This window comes from Glycine soja, chromosome 18 (genome assembly GCF_004193775.1).
Source record: "Glycine soja cultivar W05 chromosome 18, ASM419377v2, whole genome shotgun sequence".
Lineage (NCBI taxonomy): Eukaryota > Viridiplantae > Streptophyta > Magnoliopsida > Fabales > Fabaceae > Glycine > Glycine soja.
This window is the reverse complement of record NC_041019.1, coordinates 50,882,935-50,904,813: the sequence shown is the minus strand read 5'-3', so window position 1 is coordinate 50,904,813 and position 21,879 is coordinate 50,882,935. Positions and strand designations below refer to the sequence as shown.

The 21,879-nt window shown below is 30.0% G+C and overlaps 4 protein-coding genes across 4 annotated transcripts; 1 reads left to right on the top strand and 3 right to left on the bottom strand.

Annotated features, from left to right (window-relative positions):
* Positions 1-2,383: 2,383 nt before the first annotated feature.
* Positions 2,384-4,945, bottom strand: LOC114395118 (trafficking protein particle complex subunit 2-like protein). Its single transcript, XM_028356824.1, has 5 exons — positions 4,758-4,945; positions 4,566-4,662; positions 4,294-4,372; positions 4,100-4,181; positions 2,384-2,742 (listed from the first exon to the last, which is right to left on the bottom strand). The coding sequence occupies exons 1-5, from the start codon at positions 4,788-4,790 to the stop codon at positions 2,602-2,604; spliced, it is 432 nt and encodes a 143-aa protein (XP_028212625.1). The 5' UTR covers positions 4,791-4,945; the 3' UTR covers positions 2,384-2,601.
* Positions 4,946-7,426: 2,481 nt separating this feature from the next.
* Positions 7,427-8,435, bottom strand: LOC114394964 (uncharacterized protein C106.07c-like). Its single transcript, XM_028356643.1, has one exon. It carries the CDS (start codon positions 8,139-8,141, stop codon positions 7,764-7,766), a length of 378 nt encoding a protein of 125 aa, XP_028212444.1. The 5' UTR covers positions 8,142-8,435; the 3' UTR covers positions 7,427-7,763.
* Positions 8,436-12,919: 4,484 nt separating this feature from the next.
* Positions 12,920-13,807, top strand: LOC114395514. The gene has a single exon (XM_028357309.1). The coding sequence runs from the start codon at positions 12,968-12,970 to the stop codon at positions 13,484-13,486; it is 519 nt and encodes a 172-aa protein (XP_028213110.1). The 5' UTR covers positions 12,920-12,967; the 3' UTR covers positions 13,487-13,807.
* A 579-nt stretch (positions 13,808-14,386) lies between these two features.
* On the bottom strand, positions 14,387-15,396 carry LOC114395984. Its single transcript, XM_028357865.1, has one exon. It carries the CDS (start codon positions 14,966-14,968, stop codon positions 14,600-14,602), a length of 369 nt encoding a protein of 122 aa, XP_028213666.1. The 5' UTR covers positions 14,969-15,396; the 3' UTR covers positions 14,387-14,599.
* Positions 15,397-21,879: the final 6,483 nt, after the last annotated feature.

Below are 21,879 nucleotides of genomic sequence, written 5' to 3'. Positions count from 1 at the left end.
TATTAAATTAAAAGTATAATTTATTAAATAAAAGTAAAACTTACAAAAATTTATTATTTCTAATAAATATAAATAAATAATAGTATGTCTAAAAAATTGTGTTAGAAGATATCTTACAAACATTTTTTAAAATAACATTGGAGGCAAAATTTCATTATTTACAAAGTAAGTTATGTCAAGGAATTATACGCAAGGAGAGATTGATCCATCAAAAAAAGTTTCATTATAAATAAAAATTCTAAAACAACTTCGGAATAAAAAAGATAGTAAACCTTCTTTAAACAAATACGGAAAAAGATGGCATAGAATAATTTATACAACATTATTTTTATGATTATTTTTCTATCATACATATTATCTATTATATTTCAAATTTTTCTCTTCTATTTCTTTCTGTGCGAATAAAATTATTGTATGACTTACTGTGCCAATAACATTTCTCATTGTAAAACAACATCCATTTGTCTCAGTAAAAAAAACAAGACGGTTACTAGTTGTTACACTTTTGCATGCCCAAATCAAAACATACAATCTTCCAAACAGAGATCTATTATTGTAAAAATTTTGTGTGTGAACCAAAAATATCTTTAACCACCTATAGTTAGAGACTAATTTTTTTAAGGTATAAAAATTATTAAAATAAGTTTTATCTTTTTCAATAAAATATTTTCTATTCATATGACCAAGAATTAAATTCTTAATAACATGCTTAAGAAATTCAACTATCTAACAATTTATTATTGATATCTATTATGTAGTTAGTACATAAAGAAGTAAAAAATGGTAAAGTGAAAAGTTTAGAAAAAGGATAAAGTGAAGTGTGAAAAGAGGAAATGAAACATAACTTGTATTGAGAGAAGCTCATAAGAGAGAAGAGAAGAGGAATTGTGAGAAAGATGACGAAAGTCAAGTGTAAGAAATGAAAATATGAATTTTTATAAAGTAAAAAAAATGTTAAAGTAAAGAGAAATGTATGAAATTAATAAATTGTGTAATGAAGAGAAATACAAATATAAAATGTTATTGTATGAACAACATCACTAAAAAATGTGAATCCAATGTTAAGTTCACATTTTTAGCTGGAATGACTTTTTTGATGTTTTTTTTTTTTGTTTGTTTGATGATTGAAAAGTACAAAATCATTGAATTTACTTGCATTGCATGTGAGCTTTTTATGTTTTTTTTTTCAAATTATTTTTGGAAGTACAAAATTATTGAATGAAGCACATCTCTGCTCCCTCACGTTACGAGAAAGTATAGTGTACTTGAATGTGATTTTTTAAAATACTTTTTAGTATATTTTGAAATGAAAAGTGTAATACAATTTTAATGATGGCACTCTGCCCCTTCACGGGGAAAAATAGTGAGTCAAAACATAAGAAATTTTAAAAGAAAATGTTTATTAATGGATCCCTCAATAAATAGTGCATCTTTCGTAGGAGAATAACCTCAACAGCTCTCAACTCTTCTAAATTGCAATCACCAAGGGCTTTTGATCTCATTTACAATTAAGCGTACTTAGACAAAATTAAGTAATATTTAAACGAGTGAGCTTTAAAAAGTTCTGGTGTCTCGTCTTTTTTAATATATAATATTAAAATAAAAATAAAAAATGTCCGGAATCGTAATGATATTGTCTATGGACCAAAGTCCTATCTATACCAGCCAATTCATTGGCCGATAATAAAAATAGAAAACCCAAATAAATGTACAACTTTGGAAGATTTGCTCAAAACAAATTTTATTGGCCCAAGGTGGCAATTCATTATTAGAAAAAAAAAAAAAAATATATATATATATATATATATATATATAATATTTACAGATTTTAGAGTTAATATTATTTTTTCTTTGATATAAATGAAAATATAGATGATTTTATTATTTAGAGATGATGCCGATACCATATATTGAAAATGAATATCTCATTAAGGAGTTGGTTTTAGACAAAACTTTAATGTCATCTCTAGTATTAAATAATGATTGATTTTTTTTTTGTCTCCTATAAGAATGAAATCATTTTTCTCTTAAATGTTAGAGAAAAATATTAATATTCAGAGAAGGATTGAAAATTACACCTTTAAATATTCGGAGAACTATGCCTTCAGGAAATCGGTAGACATGTGTATATACTTCATCAAAATTTCAGCACCTTGGTAGAGTCCTCATTGAGAATATGGTGTAAACCGTTAATAGCTTGGACTCTCTTTGCTACATACAAAGTGAAATCATTTGGTTCGTGCTAATAAGTTTCAAGGCCATCTTGCACGTTTTGTAGTTTATGTACTACATTGCTTATCACGTAAAATCCTTTTCGCCCTAAAATTGGAGACACCTAGAGACATACCAGCATCAAACAAGTGATTTCGTGAAGTCAAGCATATACAATTTGTAGGGAGAAATGTTTTCAAAATTCAAAATTCATGTTAAAGCAAATGTGATGGTTCAATTTGAATATGATATATTGAACATAGAATTCTGATCAAAATGTTCCTAAGCATTTACCACAGCTAAAACTACAACGCAAGAGCTTAGAATAACAAAAGAAAAGTTTTGTGCCAAATATCAACCAAGCATCATACTAGCACCAGTTATAGATGTTCACCCAGCAGAACTCAAGCCAAATGACTTGACAATTGTGCTCACTCTTTCTGCAAAAGTTCTGGAGGTTATCTTTTTGCCTGGTACATGGAATGGGTTCGAAACTGCATCTACATATGCGGCATGGAACCTCCTGAAAAACTGGACAGAAGTACAATCCACCAGAAGTCAGCAAGGAGAAAATAACAACTAGTTATAATACAATAATACTTCATCGGAGGTCATATCTCTGAAGTAACATGACAAAATGAAAAGAATAGTACTATAGTAGATAAATCCATGTATTAATATCTCCAATAAATCTTACCCATCAGAATGTAGTTAACAAGAAAACATGAAACAGAGTGGTATCAAAATTCAAAACATTATTGAAGATTGTAAAATTTTAAGCAACATATTGAAGGAAATCATATAGGAGCTCTTAAATGTATACCACTGAAGTCAGAAACAAAAGCAACTATTTCATCAATGGAGAAAACGATTAAAGGGAATCACAAAAATGTCACATTCTTAAGTAAAACATTTGTGTCATCAATAAAAAACAAATAGTTCAAGATTTTAATTTTATAAAACAAAAATATTAATAAAACAAAAGTATACCTTAGAGAACAATGTAAAACAAAGCAAGGCAAAAACTGTCAACAAAAGAGCATATCAATCCCTTTGCATTCCTAACAATGAAATCCCCAGAAGATGCAGAGAGCATCAAAGGGAAGCCATGAAAATGACCCTATAACAAAACATGCCAGTCTCTCACCTAAAGGGAAGCCATTATATATGCCAGTATTGTTCTGATAACTGGATTTAAATTCAGTCACATAATAAGTTAGCAGGATCATTACCTACAGAGAATATTTGCTATAGATCTTTCTGTTTACCGCTACTTAAAAGAGGTAGCTTTGCAGAGGAAGATCTGTATAAATAGTGAAAGAGAAAAACAAAAGAAAAAGATAGAATGGTTATACCTCATCCTATTGTTCCTTCCCTCTACTCTCTCCCAGCCCTCCTTTTATATTTTATCTGATTCCCTCCCTTGCCTTCCTAATCCTACCCACTTGCCATGGGTGCAGGTGGTTACAATTCTGATACCTAAGATACTCTATCCTTGCATTTTACCCTCATCACCTTTGCAGGCTACTGATCCTTACTACCCATTCGATTTCTCTTAACATCCTCTTTTAGTAAGTGCCAAACAAAACCAGGTTCTACATATAATACCTACAATGGCAATAGCTACTACACATTTTAAACATCATGTTGTCATCCACTGCTCGTGCTTAAAATAATTGGAATCTGTAGTTAAAATTATATGGAAGAACAAGATATCCAATACATTATGACCATTGACCACAATCTAGGGATCAAAGTAGCATTAGAACCATTGCTAAAAGATATCCAATATATGGAAGAAAAAGGACACGTCTAGGAAAAAACATAATTCCAGAAAATTCGCGAGGAAATGAAAAAAAAAATACAATCGATTACTATCCATACTCACATTCCTTACATCCGCATCTTTAACATCCAGATCCGTGGTCACCAAGATAAATTTCACCTTCGTATTAGTCAGATATCCATATCTGCAAATCACATCACATTATGAAACAAAAAAGGGCGTATCCACAAACTTTCCATCGTTGCATTGAAGATAAATCAAACAAAACTCCTCTAACAGATAACAAATGAACTCACACTTTGTAGTTTTCAATAGGATAAAGCAGTCCCAAAAACGTCTCATTAAGCATCGGCCCAGACTTTTTAGGATTGTTCACTGCCAAGTAAACACATCACATCAGATTCAGAGCTACCCCTAAAATTGAAATCAGTAACTGAGATTTCTGCAAACCTAAGGATTTGAAAATCACAAACATTTGCATAAAAAAAAAATTATGCAGATAAACAAAAAAAAAATGAAAACCTAGGGTTCCTAAACGAACACGATTGAATAGTAAACGCAAACGCACCTCGCTCGTCGACCACATCGAGCGAGCAATGGACGATGTGGTGGAGCTTGAGAGCATCATCGGCCTCCGTGAAGCTCTGTATGTACAGCGGATTGTTCTGCACGAATTCAGAGGAAGCCAGAGTTCGAGTTCAGATCGGCGATTTTCGCCAGCGACGTTGAAATCGGGAAGGGGAAGGTGGAGGAGACTCACCTGGTGACCGACGACGGCGACGCAGACAATCATCTTGTTCTCCGGCGGTGTGCCGACGCCGATCAGGGTCTAGCTCGGTTTCGCTGCACCCGCACCCACCGAATCAATGGACTGAAAGGAAAGGCTCGTAAGAGGAGGAAGCAACCCGCCGCAGTAGGCAGTGTTCTGGTGTGCATGGGTCTACTGGAATTAAATTTAGAACGCATTATGTGACTCTCCGTACTCTTACCTGAGCATTATTTACCTCTCTAACTTTTTTTTTCTTTTATCTTTTTACCTTTTACCTTTTACCTTTTTTTTTCTTTTTAAATAGTAGTACATGCATAGCTATGGACCAGATATGAGGCAGATTTTCAACTAATGGGGTGGATTATAGAGACTTATTATGAGTGTTCATTTCATTATCATTCATGAATTTATCATCCAATGTTTTTTATTAGACAAAAGTGTAAAAGATATTTACACTTGAGTGTATATGTTATTTATTGATAAAAAAAATATGTATTAAATATGTTATCTATTTGTTATTAATATGTATTAGACAAATGTGTTATTTTAAAATAAAATAATTTTACAAGTTAAATATGTATACACTTTGTTAGTGGTTAATAACTTTTTTCCTTTTCTTAATTTGAAGATTCAAAATTATTATTAAAGAAATTTTAAATTTTTATGGCTACTTTTGTTTCCAAAGAAGTTTCAATTTTGATTAATTGTATGTATAATTCATTGCCATCGAAATCATATAATTACATATGACTAAAAAAAACTTGTCAGTCTCTCAAAAAAAAAAAAATACTTATCATATCTGAGTTATTTTTTGAGAATGATTTTTTTTTTCTCTCGATATATATGGCAGAATTTTGTTTTTGATCATTTTTTTTAATAATCATCATAATTAAAAGGAATACTCTTTAGTGACTGCAAAATAACTCACGTATCTTCAAAGATTTGTTTTATAAAACTCAAACTTGAGACTTCCACAAATTTAATATATGTTGCCATCTAAATCACACTTATTTGGTTGTTTAAGATAAATAGACAAGGAAATGTAACTGCAAACTGTCCAAGTAGGTTGGGAACTAGTTTGGAGAAATCTTTTAGACAGGTAATGTGATCATTTCTACTCTTTCAAAAAACAAACCAAAAAAGAAACATGCACCCGAAATTCTTCATTTTTCCTTTTTTGTTACAAAGGTCAAAGTGTGGTGAAGTCAACCAAAAAAATACAGTGCAGCAAGATTTGTTACGGTAATCAGGTGTCCTACATAAGATGGTTGTAAGGAAATATTACATTATCCACAACATTGACAACTCATCAAGCAACACAATCAAATAAAGCTATTCGTGAATAAAAAGGTCAACTCAAACTTGTCCCGAATGCTTTAACTGGTGGTTGTACTGAGTAGCAAAGTTATTTTTCCCCCAAAAGAATGACTCCTAATTTCACATGTTACTCTGTAGACATTAAAAAAAATTCTTCCCCAGGGCAGTTAAACAATAGGTACGTAGTCATGAGATGAAGAAGTGGTTTAAGTGTTTACAAGGTGAGTTGCCATTTGAGAAGCTGATTAAACTTCAAGGTGGAAAGCATGGCATATTTCAGTCCTTTCAAAATAGTTCAAAGATGTGCTTAAGTAGCTTTTCCTGCACCAAAATATTTCATGAAACCAATAACCCAGTGACCCTGATCATCTCAAATAGCTCCACTATACCTAAGTTTTCTGAACAAGGAGCAACTGCAACACAAATATTGACCTTCAAATAACCATGACAAAGTTTCCAAGAAGCAAGGATCATCTAAGGCTTTAACAAAGTAGGCTTTGTCACCGTCACAGTTTAATGTATTCCAATTTCAATCATCTCAAGGCCATACTGATAAACTCTGCATTCACTCAACGATTGGATAGATCTGTTAGGCAGTTTATGGCCACATCAAGTATAGTTCTTGTCAAGCACAGATAATTATGCAATCTTTCAGACTTCATAATTTCAATATAAAGAGCATAAGGTGAGTTAGTTAGATATTCCTCGATCTCTCCAACTCCATTGTACTAAGAATGCAAGAACCACTCATTTTTAATTCTACTGTATCATTCATAGAAGAATTTGGACCAGCTCATTCCAAAACAAAGCAGGGTAGGAAACAACCTGATAGCTGGGATTAATGATGATAGAATGCAACAAATTAAACTCAAATTACATTACTTTGGGGGTCAACCAAGTAGTAATCAAATCATCTGTCCTATTTCCCTGACTCTAATCATGTCCACTAAACTATCAAGTATCAATTAACACCATGTTGGATAAACTTCTCAATAAGTACTTATAGGAATTAACTTATGCATAAGCTAAAAACTTCTTCCCATATGTTAAAATTAACTTATGCATAAGCTAATTTATAAAAACTCTCTGATTTTGTTTCTCTAAAAGTTAATTTTAACTTATGCATAAGCTCATTTTCTTCATTTTATCTTCTTATCGTTTCGTTAATAAGTGTTTGTTATGAAGTTTATCCAAAAAGAACCCAAGGGAAAAAAACAAACACAGCCTATCCCACATTTTTGGGATCAGAACTCAGTATGTAAGTCAACCAAATATCCAACTACAGTCGAAAATAAATCTATGAAGCCTAACACTAAAACTTATCAAGTCAAAAAGCAAATCCATTAATTGAAACTTTTGTTATCATTCCAATTTGATGCCTAAACCATGACCCTCAAAACGAACAAGACACACGTTAGTTGCATGCCTCATCCTTCAAATTGAAGCAAAACAGAAAAACCCAACAATGTAACCAATTAAAATTCTAATTCAGTAAATTATCCCCGAACCAACAAGAAATGAAGCTAAGAATATACCACGACCTTTATTGAGCAGAAAGACCAGTTCTTCACAAATTAAAAACCCTCTTGTAATTCCACTTCCAGGTCTCACAAAACCCAAAAATGCTACAAGGTATACAAATATAAATATAATCTCACGATTCTCGTCACCGAATCCAATTCATACGCCGCTCTTGATGATCTTCCTCCTCGCGAGGAACCTCGCGATGGGGGGAGTGAGGGCGACGGTTATGGGAACGCGCACGGGGAACAGCGCCTTGTTGCAGAGGATCGCCAGCGTGAAGGCGCCGCCGGCGGAGGCGGCGAGCTGAGCCGTCCGGTTCTTGGGTGGCGCGGCGGCGCCGTCTGAGTGATTAGGGTTAGGGTTTTGTCCCTCGGAGACGGTGCCCATGTGGAACTTCTCGAGGATGGATTCCACGTCAACGTTGTTTCTGATGGCCACGTAGAGACCCGTGATGGAGGCGGTGGAGACGCTCAAGTGAACGCCGAGTGCGACTTTTCCATATTTCTTCATCAGCTCACGGAATCGACCAGCCATTGTTCGTGTCAGTGTATTTCTGTGTTTCTTTGAATTGTTATCACCGAGGTTGGTGCTGTGTTGTGTTTGTTATTTTGTGTGTTTGAGAATATGGGTGTGAGAGTGTGAGTGAGAAGAAGGGGTTTTGCTGAAAGAGGAATGCGACGGTGACTGGTGAAGGCGGCGGCGGCGACGGTGACTGGTGAAGGTGGCGGCGGCTTCTCTATCGGTGAGTGGCTTAGGGTTCTAAATATTTTAACCCAAGCAAGCCATTATGAATTATGATACTACACCGTTTTAAACAAAAAAAAAAAACATGGATTTTGATTTTTGGGTGAAAAAAAATATATATAAATGGAATATTTCTCTTTTCTGATGGTACCCCGAGAGTGCGATGTAGAGATTGGAATATAAATTGTGGGAGATGTTACTTGTTGGACAACTGTGAATTGATCTTAAAATTTATTAGGGGTGTATATAAAAGAAAAATTAGAAAGAAATAAAAAAATATTAAGATAATTTTTCTTTAAAAAATATTTAAGTGTTTAATTTTAATTAAAAAGTTATCCTAACAATTGTTTAAAAATTACTGCAAATGTTATTTTTAAAATAATTATTCTTAAAATTAACAATTTCAAATTATAGGAGAATTTATTATTAAATAAATGGTAATATATTTTAATTAAATTTAAAAATTAATATCTAAATATAAAAACCTTTAATGAACATGCACAATAAAATATTATAAAAATGAAAACAAGGCATAATGATATCAAATTAAGAATCAAAATATCTATATATTTTTTTACAATACAATTATCTCATAAGAACCTTGTTTAATAGTCATATATTAATAAGATAATACAAAATAAATTTATAATGTAATTGAATCACAAAATCGTTTGTATAATTTTAAAATTATTATTATAAAGATTAACAACTTATCATATGTTTTAATTTATAATTAAATGATTATATAAAATTATTTTACACATTATAAGTGTATAATCTTTTTTTATTTTTTTCCTATTTTTTTTTAGATTTTTACTTTTAGTTCCTGATTTAAATTTTGATCATTTAAAGTCTCTAAACTTCATTTTCATGTCAATTTTAATTTTTATCAAGTAACACCATTAAGTAATGAATATAATAATCACGTTGATAGTTGAGTGACTTATCTTGTCTTTTGAAAAATGTTAATGACACCTTTTCACATTTTTTTTCTAACACTTGTTCATTTATTTAGTGAGTTTATTATAAACCATTAATTTGGGTAGATGCATGCTACATTTAACCCAGAAAAGAAAATCATTAAATGAGATGTAAAATTAATAAAAATTGATCATTTTCAATAAATTTTAGTCACTCATATGTGTTAGAAAGAGTGTATCAAATAAAGTATTGTTAATATTCTCCCATGTGTTTTTAATCTCTCATCAATTAATTGGACGTGGTCAACTATTAAGGACAAACAAAAAATTACACATGGATGTCTGGTCTCACCTCTTGATGATATGACAAATAATTTGACCAAAATAACTCAACAAGCTTGAACAACAAACAAAAATGTAATCAGTACTCTGCTGCATCCAAATGCCAAAAGAAAAAAACAACACGGCAAGCTTGAAGAACGAACACAAACAAAGGTGACAATGTTGAATTTGGAAGTATTGTTGGTTGTTGAATGGGTGGAAAAATTGAGGGGGGAAGGGTTTGTAAGAAAAAAGAGAAGGGGTAATTTTGTGGCTTCACAAATCACATTATTTGAAAAAAGCAAGAGTGAGAATAGCAACTCTCGATTACTTTGCTTTCCAAGGCCCAAATTGTGTTGAGGTAAACAAATTTGCCTTGTGAATTGACCGAGGATTCGTCTACCTGCAGTTGCAATTCCATGGTCATTGTAATAGTATCCTCTATTTGATATTTCCAATTCCATGCTTCATATCTTCCTTTGAAATGTCCTACTGATAATGTCATTGCTGATGACTTGCTCCTTATTCCTTACCATTCAAAATGTTTTTTGTATTATATTATACATATATATCCTCGTGTTCTGATTTTTTTTCTTTCTATTTCTTTTAGTTTTCATCACGTTATGGGTTATTATTTGACATACCAATTGATTAAAAATACTAATACTAAAAATAATAATGTTGTAGTTAATTTTACAATATAATCATGCACTATAGTATATTTTTTATTTTAAATGTTATATTATCACTGAAATAATAAAGTAAATTAAACCAGACTCGCCATTAATTATTAAAAATAATTTTTTTAATTTAAATGTAATGTTTTTTTTTTATATTTACTATTGACTAGCAATAAATAAATTATCATTTACTAAAAAAAACATTTTAAGGGTTAAATATTCTTCATTGATATAGTCTTCATTTAAGGAAAATTTAATTTTAACAATTTAACTGTTAAATATTTTGATTTATCATCCAATGACAATAATAAAAATTCTTCAACTATAAATAGGTACATCCCTCTGAGATTCTTCTCACTGCAATCTTTTCTTTTCTTCACACAAACTTGCTACATTGTGCCACCCAAAATACAAGATGCCTCAAGAAACACTGAAAAGGTCACCTTTTCAAGAAAATTGTGCTAGAGTTCAATTTGCAATAAGGCTATTAGTGCTGGTATTGCTTTCGGGTTGGATTTTGTTAATATGCATGTGAATGATGCAGTATGAATAGTAGATACTTTTAAAAAGGAGATATTTTACGAAAAAAAATAAAAATTGTCTAGAAAATTTTTAAGATAATTTTTAATTTTTTTATAAAAAAAAATATATTGTAAGACGGTTTTATAAAAAATTATCTTAGAATTCTCAATATTTTTTTAAAATAAAACATTCTAATATGATTCTTTAAAAAAATCCTCCTAAGATTTTTTTTTTTAAAATTATATTAGAATTTTTAATTTTTTTTTTAAAAAGACATTCTAAAGTTGGTTTTTAATAAAATTGTGTTAGAATTCTTTATAATCGTCATAAAAAGTGTTCTATGACTGTAACTTCAAAGGTAATTCTTGAACCATAGTTTGAATATATATTAGAACCTAAGTTTAAAGTGTTCATTCTATAGTAGTGAATAACATTTGATGTTCTTTTTTGGTAGATTAACATTTGTTGTTCTTATAGTGTATGTATGTAATATTAGATACTACTACTAATGGAATTGTGTATTATTGTTGGTATGATATGTATATTGATAATGTCCAGACTAATGTTTTAATTTTTATCAAGTAAAAGATATATTAACGAAAACTAATCTAGCGCCAAATAATCATTATAACCCCTTTTTTTTGTATTATAGACCATTCTGTATCTCTAAACTTCTGAACAATATAGGACTGATTTTCGGTTTTGTACATTGACCCGGAATCTCGAATGGCGTCTCACGGCAATAAATAGGAACCTACGTGCCCGGTGCCCCCTTCATCTATTTCAATATTTTGTTTATTTCCAAAATTTGAATAGCAAATCAAGAATGCATTAATTTCTCCAATGACTTTTCTCCCTGATTTGAATAGCAAATAAAGAATGCATTTATACTGAAAGTATAAAATAGGAATAATATTATAATAAGAAACAATGTAGGACTTTTCTCCATGATTTTTCATGCTAAAATATGGTCTATATATACAAGCCACCCAATTAATTAACCCGCTTATGCAAGTTATGATCAAAATAAAAATTGTCTCCAATTCAACTTTGATCTTAATAATGCTTTTTTAAAACTCGTTAATTTGAAAATTTCTTTTATAAAATTATATTAATCCAAAATTACTTAATACTTTATTCGCAAAGATTAAAATTGATGTGATATAAATATTTTAAAATATATTAAACTATTGATCATTTGATTCTTTTCTTTTGTATTATTCAATTTTGATAAAATTTGATATAAATAATCTTAATAATATATAGATATAATTCAACGATTAAATGAATAAAAAAAATATTTTATATTAAATTATAAAAAATAATATAATAATTATTAAAATTATACTGTGTAATTAATTTCATGTGCGAACAAGGACAAAGCTTGTGATATGAATTTGACTAAGAATATCCAATGTGCGAACAAGGACAGGTATATGTATAGCGGTATATGTATAGCACATCGACAAGCACTAGATAAAAAAATTTGATTGGAAAATATTTTTTATGCAAACAATAAATAAATAATATATATATTATGGTGATAATTTCCTCACAAACCCTTTGTTTTGTCAACTATTAATTTAATATTGACAACAATAAAATTTCTAATAAGAAAAAAATCCATCAACTTAAGAAATGGTGTGAGGTTCACGTCCCTCAATTCCCAAAGGACATGTTTAACTTTCTAAATTTCCCCCATACTTTCTTTATTTTTAAGTTCTTATTTATGTGCTTTATTTAGTTTATTCTTTCACAATTAAATTAAAAAAAAATCTTTTTATTAATGAGGGATAGTCAAGCACAAGGCTGCTTCTGTCCCCTTACATTGTCCCTGACTCTAGTTAATCATTGTCCCCTTACATAATTTCTTTTTTTCAATCATGATGATATTAATAATTTTTAGTGTTTATCCTTTCGAATTCCACGTCAACCAACTCAACTAGAAACCATGTTTTTCTTTTCTTACTTTATATCCAAACAACACTAATTAAAGCAAGTGGCACATTGTCCTTACTAGAAGACTTATGGTAAACCATACCCATTATTTTACAGAAAATAACGCGAGGACTATTCTCCGTGATTTTATAAGCTGGAATATCGCGTATAAATAGGGCACTCAGCTTATTACATACATAGAGTCTTCAATCTTGACCAAAATAAATAAATAAAAATGGCTACTCTTCCAATTGGCATTAGGAAGAATTGGCTAACATACTTTCAGTATGAAGAAGAAAGGGACACACCAAGCGAAACAAGAAACATTCTTCTGATAATCTTCACTTTGGTTGCAGCAGTGACATTTCAAGCTGGAGTGAATCCTCCTGGTGGAGTTTGGCAAGAGAATAAGGATGGACACGTTGCAGGAAGAGCAATATATGCTTCAGATACACAAGCTTACTATGTCTTCCTCATCTTCAATTCTTTGGCCTTTTTTAATTCCATCTTTGTTATTTTGTTACTCACTCACAAGTTTCCTTTCCATTTTGAGATATGGGCTGCCACTATTTCCATGGCTGTGACTTTTGGATCAGCCCTTTTTGCTATCTCCCCAAAAAACTCTATCAATTTAACCCTTATCACTGCTGCGGGGCCCGTTCTTGTGAGATATCTGGTTATTATCTTCAACTTGTACTTGAGGAGTTATTTCGTTAAGGATACACAAACTGAACCAGACCTAGTTCATGTTTGATCTTGTGGAGCTCTAGGAACTAGGAAGGACTTGGTTGTTTTCATATGATGAATAATATAGTTTTGGACAAAATACGTACGTCCTAAACTTGTTGTTAGCTTGTTTTTGGAATTACTTTAGAGAGAATTGCTTCCATTTTGTAGCAAAGTTATATTTCATCACTTGAATAAATTGCTGGTCGATCTAGATCTTTGTTACTAAGAAAGGGTGTATTATTGTTGTAGGATCACTGAAATATAAGAACATGTGCAACAGTAGTATTTAGCTCATTGGAAAGCTGTACAAGAAAAAAAGAGCTAAACACCAATTTATCCATCAAAATTTAAGCATTAACTCATTTAGTTTTTGAATAATTAAAATCCCACCGGCCACCCGTGAATACCATATCTTGTCTATTTTTTTTATACATTTCATCTTTGTTGTGATCATTTTGGAAAAAGAAAAGAAAATGGAGGAACATATTGTTTTTATGAATAACTACTTTTGGTTTCTCATTTTATTTTTAGAGGTTAATAGTCGTGGAAGAATTGAAAGTGTAGAACAGTATTACACAATTAATTAATGTTATTGATATGTTTTTTAAGATAATTATTATAGAAAATAATAAATTTATTATACACAAATTTTTTTTAATTAGATAATAATGTAAAATTTATCTATTTTCTTTTATTCTTAATATTTATGTTATTTTTCTTTTCATTTCTTTTGTTAGTAAACAACAATGATCAAAATCATGAGTCAATCTCGACAAACATATAACATTCTTTTCTTTGAAAGTATTAATCCGATAATGTGATATAGATAATAGTTAACAAACTTTTTTTTCATAGTTTGGCTTTGGTCTTTTTATCTAAAAAAAGCTTTTTAAAATGTTTAAACTTGATCTTTACATTAAATAAGCCAAGTCGAGCTTAGATATGTCAAACCATAGACCCTTAACAAGCAGCTCAGCTCATTTTCATCCCTATTTACAATTTATCAATTTATTCTAGTGAAAATTGACAGATATGTTATCAATAGTTAATTATACATTTTAACTTCTTAATTTATTAATTCGTTGTACTGATTTTATCACGTATGTAATAATTACTCAACATGATTGTGTTCTTTGATTTATAGCTTGCAGATCCAGTAAGTATCAACTATTCTGAAAGGAGGTAAGAAACTGACGAGTGTGATAAGGTGCACGGGGAACAGCGCCTTGTTGCAGAGGATCGCCAGGGTGAAGGCGCTGCCGGCGGAGGCGGCGAGCTGAGCCGTCCGGTTCTTGGGTGGCGCGGCGGCGCCGTCGGAGTGATTAGGGTTAGGGTTTTGTTCCTCGGAGATGGTGCCCATGTGGAACTTCTCGAGGATGGCTTCCACGTCAACGTTGTTTCTGATGGCCACGTACAAACCCGTGATGGAGGAGGTGGAGACGCTCAAGTGAACGCCGAGTGCGACTTTTCCATATTTCTTCATCAGCTCACGGAATCGACCAGCCATTGTTCGTGTCTGTGTATTTCTGTGTTTCTTTGAATTGTTATCACCGAGGTTGGTGCTGTGTTGTGTTTGTTATTTTGTGTGTTTGAGAATATGGGTGTGAGAGTGTGAATGAGAAGAAGGGGTTTTGCTGAAAGAGGAATGCAACGGTGACTGGTGAAGGCGGCGGCGGCGACGCTGACTGGTGAAGGTGGCGGCGGCTTCTCTATCGGTGAGTGGCTTAGGGTTCTAAATATTTTAACCCAAGCAAGCCATTATGGATTATGATACTACACCGTTTTAAACAAAAAAACATGGATTTTGTTTTTTGGGTGAAAAAAAAAATATAAATGGAATATTTCTCTTGTCTGATCGTACTGCGATAGTGCGATGTAGAGATTGGAATATAATTAAATTGTGGGAGATGTTACTTGTCTGATCTTAAAATTTATTCCTCAATGGACAGATATTTCAGATTTGGCTTAGGGGTGTATATAAAAGAAAAATTAGAAAGAAATAAAAAACATTAAGATAATTTTTCTTTAAAAAATGTTTAAGTGTTTAATTTTAATTAAAAAATTATCCTAACAATTGCTTAAAGCAAATGTTATTTTTAAAATAATTATTCTTAAAATTAAGAATTTCAAATTATAGGAGAATTTATTATTAAATAAACGGTAATATATTTTAATTAAATTTAAAAATTAATATATAAATATAAAAATCTTTAATGAACATGCACAATAAAATATTATAAAAATGAGAACAAGGCATAATGATATCAAATTAAGGATTAAAATATCTATATATATATTTTTTACGATACAATTGTCTCTTAAGAATCTTATTTAATAGTTATATACTAATAAGATAATATAAAATAAATTTATAATATAATTGAATCACAAAATCGTTTGTATAATTTTAAAATTATTATTATAAAGATTAACAACTTATCATATGTTTTAATTTATAATTAAATGATTATATAAAATCATTTCACACATTATAAGTGTATAATTTTTTTTTTCATTTTTTTCCCTAAATTTTTTTAGATTTTTACTTTTAGTCCTTGATTTAAATTTTGATCACTTAAAGTCTCTAAACTTCTTTTTCATGTCAATTTTAGTTTTTAGCAAGTAATACCGTTAGGTAATGAATACAATAATCATGTTGATAGTTGAGTGACTTATCTTGTGTTTTGAAAAATGTTACTGACCCTCTTTCACATTTTTTTTCTAACACTTGCTCATTTATTTAGTGAGTTTATTATAAACCATTAATTTGGGTGGATGCATGCTACATTTAACTCAAAAAAGAAAATCATTAAATGAGATGTAAAATTAATCAAAATTAATCATTTTCAATAAATTTTAGTCACTCATATATGTTAGAAAGAGTGTATCAAATAAAGTATTGCTAATATTCTTCCATGTGTTTTTAATCTCTCATCAATTAATTGGACGTGGTTAACTATTAAGGACAAACAAAAAATTACACATGGATGTCTGGTCTCACCTCCTGATGATATGACAAATAATTTGACCAAAATAACTCAACAAGCTTGAACAACAAACAAAAATGTAATCAGTATTCTGCTGCATCCAAATACAAAAAAAATAAAAAATAATAAAACACCAAGCTTGAAGAACGAACACAAACAAAGGTGACAATGTTGAATTTGGAAGTATTGTTGGTTGTTGAATGGGGTGTGATGGAAAATGTAGAAGGGAGAAGCTTGGGGGGGGGGGGGGGGGTGTTCAACCGTGAGAGAGCAAAAATTGAGGGGGGAAGGGTTTGCAAGAAAAAGGAGAAGGGGTAATTTTGTGGCTTCACAAATCACATTATTTGAAAAAAGCAAGAGTGAGAATAGCAGCTCTCGATTACTTTGCTTTCCAAGGCCCAAATTGTGTTGAGATAAACAAATTTGCCTTGTGAATTGACCGAGGCTTCGTCTACCTGCAGTTGCAATTCCATGGTCATTGTAATAGTATCCTCTATTTGATATTTCCAATTCCATGCTTCATATCTTCCTTTGAAATGTCCTACTGATAATGTCATTGCTGACGACTTGCTCCTTACGTACTCCTTACCATTCAAAATGTTCTTTTTTGTTCTTATAGTATGTATGTAATATTAGATGCTACTGATGGAATTGTCTATTATTATTTGTATAATATTTAATTATTTATATTGATAATGTTCACACTAATATTTTAATTTTTATTAAATAAAAGATATATTAACGAAAACTAATCTAGCGCCAAATAGTTATTGTAACCCCTTTTTTTTATTATAGACTATTCAACAATATAGGACTGATTTTCGGTTTCGTACATTGACCCGGAATCTCGAATGGCGTCTCACGGCAATAAGTAGGAATCTCTAAAATTACTTACGACCTTATTTGTATAGATCAAAATTGATTTGATATAAATATTTTAAAATATATTAAGCTATTTGATTATTTTCTTGTGTATTATTGGATTTTGATAAAATTTGACATAAATAATCTTAATAATATATAAATATAAATTAATGATTGAATTAAAAAAATAATTTTTATATTAAATTATAAAAAATAATATAATAATTATTAAAACTGTACTGGTGTAATTAATTTGATCCTTCTTCTCTATGAATATATAACCTTGTGATATGAATTTGACTAAGAATATCCAATGTGCTAATAACGACACGTATATGTATAGCACATCAACAAGGACTAGATAAAAAAATTTGATTGGAAAATATTTTTTATGCAAACAATAAATAAATAATATATGTATTATGGTGATAATTTCCTTACAAACCTTTTGTTTTGTCAACTATTAATTTAATATTGACACCAATAAAGTCCCTCAATTCCCAAAAGACATGTTTAACTTTCTAAATTTCCGCCATACTTTCTTAATTTTTAAGATCTTATTTATGTGCTTTATTTAGTTTATTCTTTCCCTCGGTGACCCTAGTGATGGTAAGTCACAACTCACAATCATGCCATCCAAGTATAGCCATTAGATAATCTAAAATATTCTAGAAATCATGATAATTTGAATTCCCACTTGAGAATAGAGACTATTATGAAATGTAGGTTCTAGTTGAATAATGTTGTTTTTTAAAGTAAACTATTTTTACCGTCCAAAGTTATGATACTAATTTTTTTTTAAGAAAGTAAGGTGTTAGTTAAGAAACAATTCTTTTTCCTACATGTACATGCTTTATTCATATACACAAAAATCAAACTCATATCATATATTTAAAGAGTCAATTACTAGTTCATGTGTTACACCTTGTGAATAGTGAATATATATATATATATATATATATATATATATATATATATATATATATATATATACCACCATATTACAAATACTTGTTTAACACTTTTTTTCTTATCATATCAATTAATATATCTATTTTTTCCTCTTGATTTTAGTTAGGAGTAAAGTTTCACCAATATTTTTCCTTTCAAGTAACATACTGAATCTCTAACTGATCCCTGGACCCTAGAAGGGATGGACCTATTCGGTGTAGACTAGTGCAAAGTTACATTAAAATAGTAGCTCTCTATTGAACTGTGCACGCCATTCTTTTGTCTACTTATGGCCAAAATGGACATGTACTCACTCACCACACAAATTTTCGTCCAAAATGTTGTTAAAAGCTTTCTCGTAGTGACAATGCAATTGCAAATTGCCAAGAGAATCCAAAGGTGGACAACACAAGAATCGGTCTCAACCATACAAAGAAACAATAAATTATTATATTAGTAGAGCTAATTAAAAATACCACTCATTTAGCCAGACTGTAAAGAAGAGACCATTATCTGTAGTTCTGTGCAATGCCAAATAATTTAGCTATTGTTTATTCTTTCACAATTAAATTAGAAAATTTTCTTTTTATTAATGAGAATTAGTTCACGTATGAGGGGAGAGGGATAGTCAAGGACAAGGCTGCGTTACATTGTCCCTGACTCTAGTTAATCATTGTCCCCGACTTTAGTGGTTTTCCTTTCCAATTCCACGTCAACCAAGTCAACTAGAAACGTTGTTTTTCTTTTCTTACTTTATATCCAAACAAACAATACTAATTAAAGCAAGTGGCACACGCACACTGTTTTCCCTCGACGGCTGCATTGTTGTGTGCACCCGAATCTCGAATGACGCAAAGGACTTTACATACCCTCATTTTTATATAATTTTTTTAATTTATTATATTTTTATAATCTTATATATTATTTTTAAAAAATATAATATAGAAAATTAAATTCTAATTTTATATAAATTAAAATATATATAAAATAAAAATAAAACTTATATAATTTATGTGAAAATAGAATTTAATTTTATATATTATATTTAAAAGATAATATATAAGATTATAAAATATAATAAATTAAAAAAAAATTAAATTTTAAATTATTTTCATATAAAATTTATATTAACTTTATATTTTATATTAAATATTTAAATGAGTATTTGAATGTAATAGTAAGAGAATCTATTTCTTATTTTAAGATTATGGTTGTAATTTTTTCTTAAATATTTTTTTAAATTATTATTTTTTAAGAAAATATTAATTAACTTTCTCATCTAGTAAATATTTAAAATTTAAATATTAAAAAGATAGTATATTTAGAAATATAGGAAGACTCAAATAATAAATTAAAAAAATAAGAAAACAGTGTAATAAAGCCTAATAATTAACACAAGGACTATTCTCCCTGTTTTTATAAGCTGGAATATCGTCTATAAATACGGCACTCAATTAATCAGCTTATTACATACATAGAGTCTTCAATCTTGACCTAAATAAATAAAAATGGTTACTCTTCCAATTGGCATTAGGAAGAATTGGCTAACATACTTTAAGTATGAAGAAGTAAGGGACACACCAAGCGAAACAAGAAACATTCTTCTGATAATCTTCACTTTGGTTGCAGCAGTGACATTTCAAGCTGGAGTGAATCCTCCTGGTGGAGTTTGGCAAGAGAATAAGGATGGACACGTTGCAGGAAAAGCAATATATGATGAATAATATAGTTTTGATCTTGTGGAGCTCTAGGAACTAGGAAGGACTTGGTTGTTTTCATATGATGAATAATATAGTTTTGGACAAAATACGTACGTCCTAAACTTGTTGTTAGCTTGTTTTTGGAATTACTTTAGAGAGAATTGCTTCCATTTTGTAGCAAAGTTATATTTCATCACTTGAATAAATTGCTGGTCGATCTAGATCTTTGTTACTAAGAAAGGGTGTATTATTGTTGTAGGATCACTGAAATATAAGAACATGTGCAACAGTAGTATTTAGCTCATTGGAAAGCTGTACAAGAAAAAAAGAGCTAAACACCAATTTATCCATCAAAATTTAAGCATTAACTCATTTAGTTTTTGAATAATTAAAATCCCACCGGCCACCCGTGAATACCATATCTTGTCTATTTTTTTTATACATTTCATCTTTGTTGTGATCATTTTGGAAAAAGAAAAGAAAATGGAGGAACATATTGTTTTTATGAATAACTACTTTTGGTTTCTCATTTTATTTTTAGAGGTTAATAGTCGTGGAAGAATTGAAAGTATAGAACAGTATTATACAATTAATTAATGTTATTGATATGATTTTTAAGATAATTATTATAGAAAATAATAAATTTATTATACACAAATTTTTTTTAATTAGATAATAATGTAAAATTTATCTATTTTCTTTTATTCTTAATATTTATGTTATTTTTCTTTTCATTTCTTTTGTTAGTAAACAACAATGATCAAAACTATGAGTCAATCTCGACAAACATATAACATTATTTTCAATTGGGTTTGGCCCCAAATTTCATGTTATTGTTATTTCTTAGATCATTTTTCTTTTCTTTTCTTGTGGGCCAAGATAGACCTAGAAAGGATTCCATCCTTCTCATTTCTTTGGACTATTGCTACCTGCACTCCCATATTGCTTCCAGTATTCTTTTCAAAATATTTTTTAATCCTCCGGACTGATTAGTCCGGAATCCAAAAAGAGAGTGCATTCCGGAATGTAATTTTACATTTTGGAATAAACATTTTGCAAGAAAAAAGGAAGTACAGGAAACAACATGGGAAGTGCAAAAAACAATAGTCATTTGTTTGTGGTTAAAAAAAATATACAAAATCCTTTGGGTCAACGCATAGCCAAGAGGATTGGTTTTGTCATTCCTTCTCTTTCCTCTTGCTTCTTTTGGTTGTTGCTTCCTGCACCTCAAAGTTGTTGCCCCCTACACTCTTTTTGGAATTTTTTTACCTTCCAAATTGATCATTTTGGAAGTCTGAAAAGGGCACAGTAAGCAATAGACGCTTCTTTTTAGTTGGGTTGATTATTGGGCTACGAAAAGTTTAAACAAATTACAAAACACAGTGAAGAATGCTTCTTTCTGTGCCCCATAAAAATCAAGGAGCACCTCTTTATATTCTGAAAAGTAATTTACATTTACGATTAGCCCTGTTTCGGAATATAAAAGAGTACATCTTAATTTTTATGAGGTGAAAAAACCTTTAGTCCACAAAGAATATGACCCATGTTATTTTCATTTTTCACACCTTTAACTCGCTATTCCCACCCACTCTTTTTATATTATTCTTAAAAAAAAATACCCTTGACGAAATGTTTCAATTGTGTACAATACACAAGAAAAATCTGTTTCCGTTGTTCTATAAGTAAAAGTAAGGAGTGAGACTTATAACACAGCAAAAACAAAATTTCGTTGTATACTATATTAATATATTAATTGTTGAAAAAATCAATACATTAATTAAGAGATTAATTGTTTATAAACTATATAATATTATATTATGATTTTTGTAAATATTAATGGATTAAATAGTTTATATTTATTTAAGATTTTATAAATATGATTATAATTTATATAATAAGAACTATTAGTCTAACCA